Genomic DNA, 18126 nt, shown 5'->3' with positions numbered 1-18126 from the left:
GACTCCGGAAGCCGTTGTCACCCTGTGTGTCTGTCTGTCTTGCTGCCAGGGGTGGGCGCGATGACCTGGTCCCCACTGGCCTGCGGCCTGATCACGGGAAAGTACAGTGAGGGCGTCCCAGACTGCTCCCGAGCCGCCATGAAGGTGAGACCCCAACACACCGACACTGACTGAGACCCCAACACACTGACGCAGACTGAGACCCCGACACACCGACACAGACTGAGACCCCAACACACTGACGCAGACTGAGACCCCGACACACCGACACAGACTGAGACCCCAACACACTGACGCAGACTGAGACCCCGACACACCGACACAGACTGAGACCCCAACACACTGACGCAGACTGAGACCCCGACACACCGACACAGACTGAGACCCCGACACACCGACACAGACTGAGACCCCGACACACTGACACAGACTGAGACCCCAACGCACTGACACAGACTGAGACCCCAACACACTGACACAGACTGAGACCCTGACACACCGACACAGACTGAGACCCCGACACACTGACACAGACTGAGACCCCGACACACTGACACAGACTGAGACCCCAACGCACTGACACAGACTGAGACCCCAACACACTGACGCAGACTGAGACCCCGACACACCGACACAGACTGAGACCCCGACACACCGACACAGACTGAGACCCCAACACACTGACGCAGACTGAGACCCCGACACACCGACACAGACTGAGACCCCAACACACTGACGCAGACTGAGACCCCGACACACCGACACAGACTGAGACCCCGACACACTGACACAGACTGAGACCCCGACACACTGACACAGACTGAGACCCCAACGCACTGACACAGACTGAGACCCCAACGCACTGACACAGACTGAGACCCCGACACACTGACACAGACTGAGACCCTGACACACTGACGCAGACTGAGACCCCGACACACTGACGCAGACTGAGACCCCGACACACTGACACAGACTGAGACCCTGACACACCGACACAGACTGAGACCCCGACACACTGACACAGACTGAGACCCTGACACACTGACGCAGACTGTACCCCGACACACTGACGCAGACTGAGACCCCGACACTGAGCCTCCAGCGCTGCCTGCTCCCTGACTCCTCCTCTGTGTAGGGCTATCAGTGGCTGAAGGAGAAGGTGACCAGTGAGGAGGGGCGCCGGCAGCTGGCCAAGATCAAGGAGCTGCACCTGCTGGCGGATCGGCTGGGCTGTACAGCTGCACAGCTGGCCATTGGTAGGGCCTCAAGTGACCCTCAGTGACGATGAGAGCGGGACCGTGTGACTCTGAACCATCGCAGTGGCTCTAAGGCTGCAGTGCTGTGTGTGTAGATACTGCAGTGCTGTGTGTAGGTGCTGCAGTGCTGTGTGTGTAGATGCTGCAGTGCTGTGTGTGTAAATGCTGCAGTGCTGTGTGTGTAGCTGCTGCAGTGCTGTGTGTAGGTGCTGCAGTGCTGTGTGTGTAGATATTGCAGTGCTGTGTGTGTAGATGCTGCAGTGCTGTGTGTGTAGATGCTGCAGTGCTGTGTGTGTAAATGCTGCAGTGCTGTGTGTGTAGCTGCTGCAGTGCTGTGTGTAGGTGCTGCAGTGCTGTGTGTGTAGGTACTGCAGTGCTGTGTGTGTAAATGCTGCAGTGCTGTGTGTGTAGCTGCTGCAGTGCTGTGTGTAGATGCTGCAGTGCTGTGTGTGTAGATGCTGCAGTACTGTGTGTGGCTGTGTGTGTAGATGCTGCAGTACTGTGTGTGGCTGTGTGTGTAGATGCTGCAGTGCTGTGTGTGTAGCTGCTGCAGTGCTGTGTGTGTAGGTGCTGCAGTGCTGTGTGTGTAGGTGCTTCAGTGCTGTGTGTAGGTGCTGCAGTGCTGTGTGTGTAGCTGCTGCAGTGCTGTGTGTGTAGGTGCTGCAGTGCTGTGTGTGTAGGTGCTGCAGTGCTGTGTGTAGGTGCTGCAGTGCTGTGTGTGTAGATGCTGCAGTGCTGTGTGTGTAGGTGCTGCAGTGCTGTGTGTGTAGATGCTGCAGTGCTGTGTGTGTAGATGCTGCAGTGCTGTGTGTGTAGGTGCTGCAGTGCTGTGTGTGTAGGTGCTGTAGTGCTGTGTGTGTAGCTGCTGCAGTGCTGTGTGTAGCTGCTGCAGTGCTGAGTGTGTAGGTGCTGCAGTGCTGTGTGTAGATGCTGCAGTGCTGTGTGTAGCTGCTGCAGAGCTGAATGTGTAGGTGCTGCAGTGCTGTGTGTGTAGATGCTGCAGTGCTGTGTGTGTAGATGCTGCAGTGCTGTCTGTGTAGATGCTGCAGTGCTGTGTGTGTAGATGCTGCAGTGCTGTGTGTAGCTGCTGCAGTGCTGTGTGTGTAGATACTGCAGTGCTGTGTGTGTAGGTGCTGCAGTGCTGTGTGTGTAGGTGCTGCAGTGCTGTGTGTAGATGCTGCAGTGCTGTGTGTGGCTGTGTGTGTAGGTGCTGCAGTGCTGTGTGTAGATGCTGCAGTGCTGCGTGTGTAGGTGCTGCAGTGCTGTGTGTAGATGCTGCAGTGCTGTGTGTGTAGGTACTGTAGTGCTGTGTGTGTAGCTGCTGCAGTGCTGCGTGTGTAGCTGCTGCAGTGTTGTGTGTGTAGCTGCTGCAGTGCTGTGTGTAGGTGCTGCAGTGCTGTGTGTAGGTGCTGCAGTGCTGTGTGTGTAGGTGCTGCAGTACTGTGTGTGTAGGTGCTGCAGTGCTGTGTGTAGGTGCTGCAGTGCTGTGTGTGTAGGTGCTGCAGTGCTGTGTGTGTAGATGCTGCAGTGCTGAGTGTGTAGGTGCTGCAGTGCTGTGTGTAGCTGCTGCAGTGCTGTGTGTAGGTGCTGCAGTGCTGTGTGTAGATACTGCAGTGCTGTGTGTAGCTGCTGCAGTGCTGTGTGTGTAAATGCTGCAGTGTTGTGTGTGTAGGTGCTGCAGTGCTGTGTGTAGCTGCTGCAGTGCTGTGTGTAGATGCTGCAGTGCTGTGTGTAGCTGCTGCAGTGCTGTCTGTGTAGATACTGCAGTGCTGAGTGTGTAGCTGCTGCAGAGCTGAGTGTGTAGGTGCTGCAGTGCTGTGTGTAGGTGCTGCAGTGCTGTGTGTAGGTGCTGCAGTGCTGTGTGTGTAGATGCTGCAGTGCTGTGTGTGAGGATGCTGCAGTGCTGTCTGTGTGGATGCTGCAGTGCTGTCTGTGTAGATGCTGCAGTGCTGTGTGTGTAGATGCTGCAGTGCTGTGTGTGGCTGTGTGTATAGGTGCTGTAGTGCTGTGTGTGTAGATGCTGCAGTGCTGTGTGTAGCTGCTGCAGTGCTGTGTGTGTAGATACTGCAGTGCTGTGTGTGTAGGTGCTGCAGTGCTGTGTGTGTAGATGCTGCAGTGCTGTGTGTGTAGGTGCTGCAGTGCTGTGTGTGTAGATACTGCAGTGCTGAGTGTGTAGATGCTGCAGAGCTGAGTGTGTAGGTGCTGCAGTGCTGTGTGTGTAGATGCTGCAGTGCTGTGTGTGGCTGTGTGTATAGGTGCTGTAGTGCTGTGTGTGTAGATGCTGCAGTGCTGTGTGTAGCTGCTGCAGTGCTTTGTGTGTAGATGCTGCAGTACTGTGTGTGGCTGTGTGTGTAGGTGCTGCAGTGCTGTGTGTGTAGCTGCTGCAGTGCTGTGTGTGTAGATGCTGCAGTACTGTGTGTGGCTGTGTGTGTAGGTGCTGCAGTGCTGTGTGTAGCTGCTGCAGTGCTTTGTGTGTAGATGCTGCAGTACTGTGTGTGGCTGTGTGTGTAGGTGCTGCAGTGCTGTGTGTGTAGCTGCTGCAGTGCTGTGTGTGTAGATGCTGCAGTACTGTGTGTGGCTGTGTGTGTAGGTGCTGCAGTGCTGTGTGTGTAGCTGCTGCAGTGCTGTGTGTGTAGATGCTGCAGTACTGTGTGTGTAGATGCTGCAGTACTGTGTGTGGCTGTGTGTGTAGGTGCTGCAGTGCTGTGTGTGTAGCTGCTGCAGTGCTGTGTGTAGGTGCTGCAGTGCTGTGTGTAGGTGCTGCAGTGCTGTGTGTGTAGGTGCTGCAGTACTGTGTGTGTAGGTGCTGCAGTGCTGTGTGTAGGTGCTGCAGTGCTGTGTGTAGGTGCTGCAGTGCTGTGTGTGTAGATGCTGCAGTGCTGAGTGTGTAGGTGCTGCAGTGCTGTGTGTAGATACTGCAGTGCTGTGTGTAGCTGCTGCAGTGCTGTGTGTGTAAATGCTGCAGTGTTGTGTGTGTAGGTGCTGCAGTGCTGTGTGTAGCTGCTGCAGTGCTGTGTGTAGATGCTGCAGTGCTGTGTGTAGCTGCTGCAGTGCTGTCTGTGTAGATACTGCAGTGCTGAGTGTGTAGCTGCTGCAGAGCTGAGTGTGTAGGTGCTGCAGTGCTGTGTGTAGGTGCTGCAGTGCTGTGTGTAGGTGCTGCAGTGCTGTGTGTGTAGATGCTGCAGTGCTGTGTGTGTAGATGCTGCAGTGCTGTGTGTGTAGATGCTGCAGTGCTGTGTGTGGCTGTGTGTATAGGTGCTGTAGTGCTGTGTGTGTAGATGCTGCAGTGCTGTGTGTAGCTGCTGCAGTGCTGTGTGTGTAGATACTGCAGTGCTGTGTGTGTAGGTGCTGCAGTGCTGTGTGTGTAGATGCTGCAGTGCTGTGTGTGTAGGTGCTGCAGTGCTGTGTGTGTAGATACTGCAGTGCTGAGTGTGTAGATGCTGCAGAGCTGAGTGTGTAGGTGCTGCAGTGCTGTGTGTGTAGATGCTGCAGTGCTGTGTGTGGCTGTGTGTATAGGTGCTGTAGTGCTGTGTGTGTAGATGCTGCAGTGCTGTGTGTAGCTGCTGCAGTGCTTTGTGTGTAGATGCTGCAGTACTGTGTGTGGCTGTGTGTGTAGGTGCTGCAGTGCTGTGTGTGTAGCTGCTGCAGTGCTGTGTGTGTAGATGCTGCAGTACTGTGTGTGGCTGTGTGTGTAGGTGCTGCAGTGCTGTGTGTAGCTGCTGCAGTGCTTTGTGTGTAGATGCTACAGTACTGTGTGTGGCTGTGTGTGTAGGTGCTGCAGTGCTGTGTGTGTAGCTGCTGCAGTGCTGTGTGTGTAGATGCTGCAGTACTGTGTGTGGCTGTGTGTGTAGCTGCTGCAGTGCTGTGTGTGTAGCTGCTGCAGTGCTGCGTGTGTAGGTGCTGCAGTGGTGTGTGTAGGTGCTGCAGTGCTGTGTGTAGATATTGCAGTGCTGTGTGTAGGTGCTGCAGTGCTGTGTGTGTAGCTGCTGCAGTGCTGTGTGTGTAGATGCTGCAGTACTGTGTGTGTAGATGCTGCAGTACTGTGTGTGGCTGTGTGTGTAGGTGCTGCAGTGCTGTGTGTGTAGCTGCTGCAGTGTTGTGTGTGTAAATGCTGCAGTGCTGTGTGTGTAGCTGCTGCAGTGCTGTGTGTGTAGGTGCTGCAGTGCTGTGTGTAGATATTGCAGTGCTGTGTGTAGGTGCTGCAGTGCTGTGTGTGTAGGTGCTGTAGTGCTGTGTGTAGATGCTGCAGTGCTGTGTGTAGGTGCTGCAGTACTGTGTGTGGCTGTGTGTGTAGGTGCTGCAGTCCTGTGTGTAGATGCTGCAGTGCTGCGTGTGTAGGTGCTGCAGCGCTGTGTGTAGCTGCTGCAGAGCTGTGTGCTCAGTGCTCTTGTTGTCTCCCTCAGCCTGGTGTCTGCGCAGTGAGGGGGTCAGCTCTGTCCTGCTGGGGGTCTCCAACACTGAGCAACTTATCGAGAATCTGGGCTCCATACGGGTAAGAGCCGGGCGTGGTCTTGGGGCACTTCACCCTCAGCAGTGTCACACTCAGCCCCACAGCATCTCTCCGGTTCACCGCCTGGCTGTGGGCACGGGCACGGGCAGCTCAGACCCCCAGCACTGTCCGAGCTTGTGAGGTAACGTCCGCTCTCACGCGCTCAAGGTAAACGAGCAACCTCTGTCTCTGTCTGCTTCAGGTCCTGTCTCAGCTGTCTCCGCAGACCATGAGCGAAATCGACTCTCTTCTTGGGAACAAGCCACACTCCAAGAAGGAGGCCCGCGCGTGAGGAGAGAGCAGGAGGCGGGGAGGTAGGAGGAGCAAGAGTTTGGGAGAAAGGACCGGAAGAGACAGAGGAGAATGGAGCAAGGAGCCATCAGCCAGATGAGAGGCCATCAGATCTTCAGCTCTTCTATAACCTAAGCATGTCTTTAAGCATTGCGCTTCCAGTACTAAGATATATACATATTTATAAGAATATAAGAAAAATGAAACAATTACCGACACAAGAAACTGTAAATGACAGTGTACACTGGGGAAACTTTTCCTCTCGGACAACAAGAACGAAAGAGAAACATTCATTTGTTGTTGAGAAGATAGGTTTGGCAATCAGGGCAACATGGTGGAACAGGAAACTGCTAACATGAACAAGAGAGAGGAAGGGGATTTGGGGTCATTTTAGCCCCCACACCTATTCCACAGCATCCTGATCCCAGGACTGACATAAAAAAAATGATGGATTCTCAGCTCAGTCTTCCTTAATTTGCTTGTGCGTTTCCCTTTAAGGAGGAGGGCGTGGTTGAGGAGGGGGCGTGGACTGTCAGCCAAAGGAGGAAGCCTGTAATGGGTGTGGCCTTGATTTTGAGACCAACACCCCTTCCCTTCTCCCACTCTTTAAAGGGACAGCGTCTCAAGAATGAGACGTTCGTTTCTATCAGCACATACTGTACATGTGCGGTGTATATCCTACCGAGGAGCAGCAGGAGTAAAAGATTGTAAGTATCATTGTTACTGTTCGATTCCAGAATCAGTGTGGTTCCGATTTTGGATGGAAAGTGGGTGGACCACAGCAGATTGGTGGCCTCTTTTAACCTTTCAGTACTTTTTAGCATTTACTTCAACTATCCTTTTATTCCTCCAGACAGAATTACGTGTGCAGACATAATCAAGGTAGGAGAGTAGAAGACCTCTGCTTATGTCTGTAACTGGATAGAGTATTGTCCCTCTGTATCTTATTTTCACACACAACAGCCATCTCATCTACTGTCACTTGCTCAGGAGACACAGGAGAATAAATTCATGAATTCTGTAAGACTTTCAGGAACGTCACAAACAAGAAGAGATCCATCCGGCCTGCCTGGTTCGTTTGGTGTCTCAGTGGATTGTAGATCCCGGGATCTCTTCAATCAGTCCTTTCTTAAAGGACCCCAGGGAATGAGGCTCGCCCATGCGTCTGGGGTAACTTGTTGCAGACCCCTACCACTCTTGGCATCCACTTGCATCTCCTGGCAGTCTCCTGTGGTTGCCTTCGTCAGCAGGCTTTTGAAGGATGAACAAAATGCTCAAGTCAAGAACTGAATGTTTCAGATTCTGGGGTGGGGGGTCAGTATCTGCTGCTTCATCGGGGACCCCTGCGTGTGGAAATGGCCACTTTAGGGCACCAGCAGCCCACGTTCCTTCTCCTCTGGGCGACAGTGCAAGTCAATCCAGCGATCGCGTCGGTCGCGGTGCAGAATCGCATGGCGCACAAGGTCCTGGCTCGATCCGGATGAGACGGCCCACACTGACATCCTTTATCTGGTGTGAGACCGGTTTCCTGCTGGACATGTGCGCAGTGCGGATGCGGTCTCGTCCTGCCTTTGCCACGGGACAATCAAATTGGCTTGACCTTGTCTCCATCCCCATGTCGGGACCAGGGGGAAGGCAATTCCACGGACACCACAGGGCGTTGCCATCGTCGGAGCCCACCAGGGGGCGCTACAGCAGCTCCGCTTGACCACCTTACATGTCCCTGCTGGCTCAGATGTGTGGACGGACAGTCCAAGGCTGCACGAGGCTGGAATCTCACCAAATCCCATTGTGCCACCTTGTGACATTTTCACCATTGTACAGTTTCCAATAGGCCATCCTATACTAACCATACTGTGTCCTCTGCATGCCATACTCTCCAGTATGTGGTACTGCAGTGTCGTTCCTCCGAGGCGTGTCTGAAGGTCCCTGTGTTGCCCTCTCCTTCAGCGTCTCCTGTCCTGGCGGGCGTGTGATTTATCTTCTCAGGAGTAGCTCATCGCTCGGGACAGGAGGACTGGGCCCATGGGAGGTGAATCAGAACAGTCTTGAGCCAAACTAGCAGGAGCGCACGAGGAACGCCTCCCGATCGGACTCATATGCCAATGCCATAGCAGCAGGCTGGGGGGGGGCTTTACTGTGCTGGGGTAATATCTGGGGGCACGGGGGGGTCCCGGTTGCGATCTCGGTGACCTGCCTCCCCTGCCTGGGTCGGGATTCCTCGCGCTGGCCGGGTGGCAGAGGCGCAGGAGAGCCGGGGCGACAGGGACCCTCAGACCGGGCGGCTGCCCCTCTGCAGACCCCCCGCGGGGTCTGCTCCCCGGAGAGCCGCCTGCGCCCTGGTGCCGCGGTCAGAACCGTGTATATATATATAGACTCTATTGCACTTCCTGCAACTTTGCCTGTATTCTTATTCTACTGTCTTGCAAAAAAAAGAGAACACTACAGCCCTCTATTGAATGTACCTGCCTGCTTTACAAATAGAAACTGAATTTCATTAATATAAGCACCCAGCCTGTTCGCTGTAGGTAGCTGTAGAAACACTCCTGCTCAGCACAGAGACGCTGTTAACAGAGAGACACGGACAGACAGGTAGACAGTGACGGACAGACAGGTACAGAACGATGGACAGACAGGTACAGAACGATGGACAGACAGGAACAGAATGATGGACAGATAGGTAGACAATGATGGACAGACAGGTACAGAACGATGGACAGACAGGTAGACAATGATGGACAGACAGGAACAGAATGATGGACTGACAGGTACAGAATGATGGAGAGACAGGTAGACAGTGATGGACAGACAGGTACAGAATGATGGACAGACAGGTAGACAATGATGGACAGACAGGTTGACAGTGATGGACAGACAGGTACAGAATAATACAATGAACAGAGATACTAAGCCAGGTGAAACAGAAGCAGAAGTAAACAAACCGAGTGACAGAACAGACAAACACAGAAACACTGCTCACTGCGAGGACAGTGGGTGGCGCCAGAGAGCTGGCTGAGTCGACAGCAGGTGCACAGACAGCGATGTGTCTGTGTAACAGAATTCTCTGCAGTAAACTAAAGATTCTGAATAAAGTCTTCCGTAAGAAACACACTGTCTGTGTCAAGAGTGTGCTGCTTCTTTCTACGTTGATCCTGCGTCTAAACCGACGGCCCACCACGTCTCTAGAGCTAACCTGAATTAATCAATGGCACCCTAGCTCAACACAGTGCGAGCAGTTTCTCTCTTCCGTCTGCGGCTTGAGTCCTGTCCGCTGTCTCTGCGCCCTGACTGGAGACTCTGACTGCAGGAGCCTGTCGTCACAGCGCTGTCTGCTGGTGCTCTAGCAGCCTTAAAACTCTTTTTTTCATCATCATCCAAGGGTTCATCGTGTTTCTTGACATAGGTACATGTAATTGTTTCGTGTCTGAATGGTTTTCACTATTCTTCCCACAGTCCAAAGACATATCGGTAGGTTCATTGGCTTCTGGGATCTGTTGTGAGTGCATATGTCTCTATGTGTCCCAGTGTCTCCCAGGTCATTCTGAGTGTCCTTGTGCCTCCCGGGTCGTTCTGTGTGTCCCAGTGTCTCGCAGGTAATTCTGAGTGTCCTTGTGTCTCCGAGGCCATTCTGAGTGCCCTTGTGTCTCCCAGAGTGTCCCAGGTCATTCTGAGTGTCCCAGTGTCTCTCAGAGTGACCCAGAGTCTCCCAGGCCATTCTGACTGTCCAAGTGTCTCCCAGAGTGTCGCAGGGTCTCCCAGTCTCCCAGGTCATTCTGAGTGTCCCAGTGTCTCCCAGGTTATTCTGGGTATCCCAGTGTCTCCCAGAGTGACCCAGAGTCTCCCAGGCCATTCTGAGTGTCCCAGTGTCTCCCAGAGTGACCCAGAGTCTCCCGGGCCATTCTGATTGTCCCAGTGTCTCCCAGAGTGTCCCAGGGTCTCCCAGTCTCCCAGGTCATTCTGAGTGTCCCAGTGTCTTTCAGTATCCACCCATCTGCACTGCAATAACCAAGCCTGGGAAAGACAGAGGCAGCACTTCCTCCAGCAATAATACTTGTAAACACAGCAAAAATGTGTTACACACTTCAGCCAGGTCGTAGCCCAGGTATGACAGGTGTGTTGTATTAAGCAGTAGTAACCCAGGTGTTAAACATTTAACTTATTTAATATGTGATTTACGCAAACAAGCACTGATCCCCGATCTTCAGTAACCACCTTTGTAAAGCAGAAATATATCCACACTGATGTACACTAAGCACCACGTGTCTGCACAGTGTGAACACCCTGGGCTGAACAGTCGCTTCCTGGTTTCAGCCCCTTTGCCCCTTGGGGGTCCTGCAGCCACGCCTCCGCCCAGTTTCTTATTACCGTAAAACGTCCAAACAAAGCCCACATTAATTTCGGAAAAGGCAGCAGTGCAGTTCATTCGGTTCGCCGGTACCTCATTAGAAGACACCTAAGGATGCGAGTCTCGGTTTTCCGGAAAAATAAACCAACTGACATTGGGTTTGCGGGCGAGGATCTGTGAAAAACCGGACATGAGCGAATAAGACATTGTGCAGCACTGTGATCCTGTGGACGGCTGGGACACAGCCTGCAGAAATGGTATCTGGGGGGAGAGCGGTGGAAGGGGGTCTGTACGCAAAGAGTGGTGGGTGTCCGGAATCAGCCGCCCTCCTTGTCGCCGTGACGTTGAATCAGATCCTCCGTGAGCCTCCGTGTGCGCAAATCGAGAAGGGATCACGGGAGGTCTGCGGGGGCGGGGACGCCAGACTTCCTGGAAGAGATTGAAACTCCCGCCCAGCCGCCTGCCGGCTCAATAAAAGAGCGAGGAGGGGAGGGCGGCTACACGCGAGCCGCACGGGCACGGAGGGACGCCGAGAGCCGGGAGAGACGACGGGACGCTAGCCGAGCTGGGGTGCGCTGTCCGCGGTTCGCCGCTGCCAGACGGGACGAGTCCGTCCTGCCTCAGCTGTGGGTTTCCTTAGTGAAACAGCCAGTCTTTTGTTTTTTGACTCCCCTGTTTTTGTTTTGTTAAAAAAAAACTCAAAGACGTGTTAGAGGATTTTTTTTTAAAAAGTGTGACATTGTTTTTTTACGTGCTGTTTTGCTCGGCCCCCACTCTGTGGAAATCCCGTGACTTGTCTCCGGTCGCGGCGGCGAGTGGGGTGAGCTCCTGACGTGTGGCGCAGTACTGGCCTATCCACAGCGGTCTCGTCGTGTAGCGCTTGTACAGTGTGTGGTATGGGCGGGGCTCTCCGGTGATGGAGGCGGGACAACACCTAGCGCCAAAGGGAGGGTTTGCCGACAGGTGGATGGGAGACCTCCTGGGAAAGCTAAGGTTGCTGCTGGAAGAGGTGTTAGTGTGGCCAGCAGGGGGTGCTCACCCTGTGGTCTGTGTGGGTCCTAATGCCCCAGTACAGTGATGGGGATACTATACTGTAAAAAAGGTCCCATCCTTCAGATGAGATGGAAACCCAGGGTTCTGACTCTGGAAAAGAGCAGGGGCGTGACTCTGGTGTCCTGGCTAAAATTCCTGTTATGGGCCTTTATCACTCAGTCCTCCTAATCTGCACTGCTCTGTTCTCCTCCCCACTGAGAGCTGGTGTGTGAGGAGTGTACTGGTGCACTGCAGCTGCTGTTGCATCATCTGGGTGGGGCTGCACACTGGTAGGGTTGGAGGGGAGTCCTCATTACCTGTAAAGTGCTACAGAAGTGGAAGGAATTATTTGTAATTCTAAGATGAGTTAGTCTTGGATGAAACTTAAACACGCTCATTGTGTCATTTAGTGCAGTTTGCTTATTGAAGGGTTACTCATCCTCTGTGTCCAGGTGTGGCTGTAACTGGTCTGGGGGTTAATTAAGCTCTTCTACAACAGTGTGTAAATTTCCCCCCCACAACCCCACAAGGGGGCACTCTTGTGATGCAGTAACTGCCCTGCCCTGGCTCCTCACCGCTGCCCCAATCGTACCTGTAACTTTTCCCACTCTTCTGCACGCATGACGATGCTGTTGAAGTCGGGTAGCTTTGTCCCCCTGGACCAGTGAAATGGGTGAGTAAGGAGGCCCTTTGTCTCACCTGGCCTTGGTTGGGGTTTGGTAGGTAATTGATCCCAGGATCTCATCCAGTCCTGTCAATGAAAGACGGGGCTATTGACTTCACCAGCATGGCTGGGCAGCTTGTTCCACACCCCCACCTCTCTCTGTGTAAAGAAGGCTTGGCTTGTCTTTGTGCTTTGGGTCCCCTATGACACTGGAGACTTGGTTCACCCCAGCCTGTTGGTGTGGGGTGTCCCCTGTGTCCGTTGATACCCCTGGTTTGGGGGGTATTAAGTGTGTCTGTGGCTGATCTGCCCCCTCCTCTTCCCCGCAGAGCTGCTGGATGATGTCCGTGAGTGATGGGAGTCCTCCTGGCCCCCCTGGGGGAGGCCTGGACCTGCTGACTGGCGCCCTGCACCCCCTCCTGGACAGCCCCGCGCCCCCACAGGGTCCCCCCGCGCCGGGTCCCCCGCAGGGCTACACGAGTGCCAGCTGCCGGCTGGTGTGGCCTCCCTCCCAGCCCTGGGCCCAGGCGCCGCAGCAGCAGCAGCAGCAGCAGTGGGGGGGCGGGGGCCAGTTCCCGGGGCAGCAGGTGCGCCAGCCCAGTGGGGGCGGCATGCAGGTGCTGCCCCCGCCAGCAGGGGGCGGCCGGCCGGTGCAGCCAGCCGGCTGGCCGCTGCCCCCGCAGCTGCTGGGGGACGGGGGCGCCGAGGCGCGGCGGCAGCTGGCGCAGCTGTGCTCCTTCCACCGGAGGCTGCGGCTGTACCGGCCCCAGGCCCGCCGCCGGTCCCGCCGCGCCGAGGCCGAGCTGGAGCAGCGCCTGCGCGAGGCCGAGGGCGTCCCGGGCGGCCTGTCCTGCCTGGGCGCGCTGCAGGGCCCCTGGGCCATGGAGCAGCTGGACCCCCAGCGCTACCACACCCACCCCGAGCCCGACACGCCCGTCTGCGTGGCCTTCCTGCACGGCACCTGCCAGTTCACCGCCGGCTGCCCCCGCCACCACACCCTGCTGCCCTACCACTGGCAGCTGCGCTGGGCCGAGTCGGGCCGCTGGGAGAGCCTGCCGCCCCTGCTGCAGGAGCTGCTGGAGAGGCTGTACTGCAACCCCGAGCACCACCACGTCATGCTGCTGCACCAGTGAGTCGCTTCTCCGGCGCCTAGGACTGAGCCCGTCGGGCTCACCTGGCCTGGTAATTGATTAGTTAATTGATTTCCAGGATGTCCTCTTTCTTAAACTGCATTTTTGGTTTCAACATGGCTGCGCGGTTTGTTCCCCTCTCCCACCACCCTTTGTGTAAAGATGCACCTCCTGTTGTGACTTTTAGTCCTCGGGCTTGTTTTTGTTCTGTAGTCCCCTAGGGAAAAGGTAGGTTTTGGGTCCCTAGTGTTCGACTGGCTTAGTTTCTCCAGCCTGCTGCTGTGGGATGTCCTGTCAGTATTGTTGTTTCTAGGGCTCGGAGACCACAGCCCAGCCATAGCAACTGGACACAGGCAGACCTGGCTGTGCTCCCACTGCCACGGGGGCAATGGTACAGTAAGGTGTCTAATTCCCTGGTATTTTTCCCGGAGAAACGCTCCTTCCCTAAAACAACAAATCTAATCCCAGAATCCCACCAGGGGAGGAAAGCTGACGGAGCTGCTGCCCAGTGTGTGATCTCGTGTGCCTGCAGGAGTGTGCTGATGACCGTGGACATGGAGAGCATGACCGTCCAGCCCCCGCTGCCCTTCACCACGCTGCGCCGCCTCTCCACCAGGGGCGTCCTCGGGGGCCCCCTGCACATCCCCTACACCTTCTACTGGTGGGACGACCCGTGCTGGAGGGAGTACCAGGTGGTGAGCAGGACTGGTCGAGCAGCGCTGTGCCACGGGCTCCACGGGTTTGAATCCGGTAAACGGGGCGCCCGTGAGGCTCCGCTGCGGTTAACTGGACCATAGGGAATGGCAGCTGTGCCCTCAGCAGGGGGCGCTAGAGGCCCTCCCGCGGTCTCGCCGTGTGGGTCGGTGGGCTAGCAGTGATGGGTGTTCTGGTCCCCCCCCCCCCAGGGAGCGGGGAGGACGGCGGGCGGCGCGCCGAGCCAAGGGGCCAAGGAGGCGAAGCCGGAGGCCGCGGCCTCCCAGCAGCCCGCGGTGCAGGAGTCCCAGGACATGCGGCAGAAGGCCAGGAAGCTGCGCCCCGTCTTCCGGGCCCTCGTCACGATGCTCCCACACCTCCGGTCAGCGCCTCGCCCCCTCTGCGTGCTCGTCCTCGCCTGTGTGCCCCTGTTCATCCTCCCGGCCCCCCCGTCTCTCTGCAGCTCGTTCCCCGAGACCTGCTTCTGGGGGTCCCCGACTGGCCTGCCGCCCATGCAGGATAGCCAGTACCCCACGACTTGGGCCAGCATGGACCCATCCATGGACTTCATCCAGGTGAGCTGCCAGAGGTTCGAGCCCGTTCCCGTTGGGTCACGACGGGGCCAGCGAGGGGGCGCTGGAGGGGTTCCTGGGCATGAGAGGAACCTTCCATGCTCATCCGAAGGAATCCCAGGATTCCCGAGTTTTATCCCTGGAGACCAGCTTCATCAGCCCTGCTGTAGGTTAGTTTTCCGCTGGCTTTATTAGTCTGTATGCTTCTTCACTCAGCAGTGGGGCAGAGAGCAGCTTCGTTTGGCCACATGGTGGCGTCTGTGCTGTGTCCGGTGGTCCTTCTGTACACTGAGCCAGTCTAGCGCCCCCTGGTGTTGTCATGTGGCCACTGTCTGACTGAACCACATGACTCAGGGGGCGCTAGACTGGCTCAGTGTACAGAAGGACCACCGGACACATGGACCGTGCTGGTGTGTGTCTGCGTGCAGGTGAACCTGTCTCTGGACGACCGGACGTACTTGATCATCCACCAGCTGTTCCACCACACGCTGCCCGAGCTCAAGTACCAGCTGCTGTCGGTGTCCCGCGTGCAGAACCGCTTCCTCTGGGACAAGTACAAGCGGTGAGGGCGCCGTGCGTGGCGCGCGTGGCTTCCCCGCGCCCTGCAGCCCCGCCGGTCTGCCTGACCCTGCCCTGCCCTGTCCTCTGCCGCCCCCCGCAGGAAGAAGGAGTACATGTGCCGCAACCCGCTGGAGGAGGAGCAGCGTGGCCACGAGCGCCACCTGTTCCACGGGACGGCGGGCGAGGCCGTCCGGGGCATCTGCAAGCACGGGTTCGACCCGCGCCTGTCGGGCAAGCACGCCGCCGTCTTCGGCCTGGGCACCTACTTCACCCGCAGCGCCAGCCTGGCCAACCGCTACGCCCTGCCCGACCCCCAGGGGGTGCACTACCTCTTCCTCTCCAAGGTGCTGGTGGGCCGCTGGGCCCAAGGAAAGGCCAGCCTGCGCCGCCCGCCTGCCCTGCAGCCCGACAACCCCGCCAGCGACCTCTACGACTCCTGCGTGGACAGGGTGGCCGACCCCAGCATCTACATCCTGTTCGACAGCGACCAGTGCTACCCATACTTCCTGCTGACCTACAGGAAGGTGGAGCCTGTGATTGTCCTTGCATGAGCATGCAGCCGACACGCAGAGAGAGAGAGAGGCCTGCTGTTAACAACCGTCTACAATCCCCCACCCCCAGCACCGGCTTTCCTAACCCCCACCACCCCAGAGGAGCTTGGGCAGTGTGACCTCTGACCCCTGCTTGTGGCATCTCGGGGCTGGGGGCCTGACCCCATGGCGCAGAGAGCTTCACAGGCTGGCTGTCCGAGTTGAAGACCCCGAGTGCGCACGTCTTCCCCCCCACCCCCCCCTACTGCCTTACTCCCTCGTGCGTCAAGGTCCGAGCCCAGCAGGCGTCACTTGAGAGAAATCCGTGGCAGGACGCCTGCTGGCTCCCGCTCAAGGGATTCCGGGAAGAGTCGGATGTTTCTCCGAGTTCTTGTGTGGTTCTCGCTCTTGAGCCGCTGTGGGATTCTGGTGGCGGTCCTGCCTGGGTCGGGGGTGGGATCTGGAGAGGGGGAACGGCAGCTGTGCGCGGTCTGGGAGGAAGTGTACACACAACTGGTGGCTCAGGCGAGGTGTTCTGGGAAGACTCCAAGAGCGCGGAGGAGAAGGGGGAACGTAGGCGTCCCTACTCCTCTTTCTCCCGGTAACTGGAGCTTGGAGAGGGAGGGGGGCAGGTGGATTGATCTCTGCCCAGTTCTCAGTTCTACCCCCCCCCCCCACAATTCCTCCAGCGCCGTTCGGACTGGGCTGCCATCGTGTGCTTCCGAACACTTCCGTCGGTGCCAAAGGCCTTTGTTCTGGCTCGTCCTGTGTGAGTCATCGGGCGCGCCTCGTGACGGATCGCGGACGTCAGCCAGCCTGGGGGGCCGGGGGGACAGACTTGAGTCCGCTGCCAGTAGCGTCGAGTGGGGACCCGCATCGTGCCCAGGTGCATGCTGGGGGTTGTTGAGGCTCTTCTCCAAAACGTTTCTTCTTTCTTGATCTCCCTTGTTTACCGCTTGACGGACGCCTGCGCTTGGAAGCTCTGGGAGCAGTGGACGAAGCTGACTTGTTGGTACTGGGAATAGTCTTGCGGAGGCTAGGCCAGTTTTCAGAATCGACTGGTGTGTGTGTGTGTCGATCACGTACAGTAAATGCTTCTAACTATAGTGGACTAGGCAAGCTTGGTTTTTAACTAGAATGACCTTTTTAACTTTTTTTTAAAAAGTTTTAAAAGTGATCTTAATGTTTGTTCATGCAGTGGTTGGTCTAATGAGGGAGGAGGTTTCTGGTACAAGCCTGATATCCCCCGGGAGCCCTCTGAGGATTTGGGGGCTACCCCATCGGGGTGCTCTGACCCCGATCTCCTGGAGGGCTGCTGTCTGCTTTAATCTGCTGGATGTTATACAGTAATTAAGGGTCCAGCTTCAGTGGCTTTCTTGAGGTTGTCCTGCGTGGTGGTGCAGAGTTCAGGAGTGCTGGGCCCCTGGGTTCAATTCCTGGGGGGCCGTCTGTGTGGGGTTTGTATGGTCTCCCCCTGTTTGCACGCCTTTCCTCTCGTAGACCCAAGACAAGCTGGTACAGTAGGTTAACCGGCAGTTGGGATTTTTAAACGATGAGTAGTAAGGGCCAGTAGGGCTTGCGACACTTTCTTGAGGCGTCTCGGGTTCGAGTCCTTCCTTGGCTGGTCTGCAGGTGCTCCAGAGGAACGCTCCGGCTCAAGCTCCTCGCTCCTTGTCAAAGTAGTCCTGCACCCCAAGTGCACCCGGGGCGGGAACAGTGCGTGACGGAGTCCGATCTCTTCCGGGTCGCGACACTGAGCTCCTGAGGAGCGGAGCTTGAGCAGGTTCGGCAGATCCGACGCCGGACGGGGTGGTGGAATGGCCAGTCTGGGCTGGACAGACCTGGATTTTCACAGGGGAGAAGGAGGCTCTCTGGGGGGGGAGACTAAACAGCTGTGTGTTTAATGTCTTATCGGGCTTCAGTCTCTCATACCCACACTCCCTCTCTCTCCTGGGTCTAGTGTCGTTGCTCAATTGTTTTTTTTTTTTAATTATGCATTTAAAAAGGGCAGGTGGCCTGAGAGTGCTCTGTAGGACTCGGGACACCCCTGGAGCTCAGGGGGAGGGAGGGAGGTGTGAATGCCCGACTCCCGATCTGATCGTGCTGCCTTGTCTGCTGTTAACGGTTAAATGAACTGAGCCTGTCCAGAGAAAGTGTTACTCAATGTCCTTTTAAGAAGTTCAAGATGACTGTTGCATACTATAAGAAGTAGCGATTAAAATCTGCTCTGGCAGAGATTCTCATGTTGTCTTTATTTTATTTTTTTTGTTCTTTCCTGGTTCTGGGGTTAGAAACTGTGGTTTCAAGGGGGTGGGGGGAGAACTGGTGCCAGTGCTATCAAACTCCTCCTCTACCCCTGGCTGGGAGGGGGTGTATCTGCCCTTGGCCCCCAGCTTACCCAGCCAGAACAACTTGTCAAACTACACGTTTCTTTCCCTCCTTTAAAAGAAGGGTGTTTGGGGAGCCAGGTGACCCCCCCCTCCACCCCCAGTCCATGCTCTGTCAGTCACTGCACCCTATTGCCCCTCGGCGCGAGTGCGTGGGGGACGCGGGTGCTACC

The 18126-nt window shown here is 56.3% G+C and overlaps 2 protein-coding genes across 4 annotated transcripts in view; both read left to right on the top strand.

Annotated features, from left to right (window-relative positions):
• Window positions 1–9150, top strand: part of LOC148672621 (voltage-gated potassium channel subunit beta-3) — a 34232-nt gene extending 25082 nt beyond the window's left edge. For both annotated transcript variants that reach the window (XM_088628422.1, XM_088628423.1), the window contains exons 11-14: window positions 50–144; window positions 1139–1259; window positions 5663–5751; window positions 5951–9150. In XM_088628422.1, coding sequence (XP_088484548.1) covers window positions 50–144; window positions 1139–1259; window positions 5663–5751; window positions 5951–6040 — 395 coding nt within the window. In that variant the 3' untranslated portion in view covers window positions 6041–9150. The remainder of the gene's footprint in view (window positions 1–49; window positions 145–1138; window positions 1260–5662; window positions 5752–5950) is intronic.
• A 1293-nt stretch (window positions 9151–10443) lies between these two features.
• LOC148672620 (protein mono-ADP-ribosyltransferase TIPARP-like) lies at window positions 10444–17809 on the top strand. Of its 2 annotated transcripts, none has more exons than XM_088628418.1 (7): window positions 10444–10954; window positions 12410–13209; window positions 13743–13905; window positions 14116–14285; window positions 14367–14478; window positions 14904–15037; window positions 15137–17809. In XM_088628418.1, the coding sequence occupies exons 2-7, from the start codon at window positions 12419–12421 to the stop codon at window positions 15585–15587; spliced, it is 1821 nt and encodes a 606-aa protein (XP_088484544.1). In that variant the 5' UTR covers window positions 10444–10954; window positions 12410–12418; the 3' UTR covers window positions 15588–17809. The 2 variants fall into 2 exon arrangements, with proteins under 2 accessions (XP_088484544.1, XP_088484543.1); XM_088628417.1 differs by having other exon boundaries at window positions 10444–11204.
• The last annotated feature ends 317 nt before the right edge of the window (window positions 17810–18126 follow it).

Source organism: Lepisosteus platostomus, chromosome 4, assembly GCF_059453375.1.
Source record: "Lepisosteus platostomus isolate fLepPlt1 chromosome 4, fLepPlt1.hap1, whole genome shotgun sequence".
NCBI lineage: Eukaryota > Metazoa > Chordata > Actinopteri > Semionotiformes > Lepisosteidae > Lepisosteus > Lepisosteus platostomus.
The sequence above is the reverse complement of the archived record's forward strand: the minus strand, read 5'-3'. Positions and strand labels throughout refer to the sequence as shown.

Bases quoted from the DNA above. Each gene is read 5' to 3' on its own strand.
- LOC148672620 (XM_088628418.1), top strand. From the start codon at position 12,419: ATGATGTCCGTGAGTGATGGGAGTCCTCCTGGCCCCCCTGGGGGAGGC. The intron at 14,286-14,366 runs GTCAGCGCCTCG...GTCTCTCTGCAG, and splicing joins ACGATGCTCCCACACCTCCG to CTCGTTCCCCGAGACCTGCT. The intron at 14,479-14,903 runs GTGAGCTGCCAG...GTCTGCGTGCAG, and splicing joins CATCCATGGACTTCATCCAG to GTGAACCTGTCTCTGGACGA.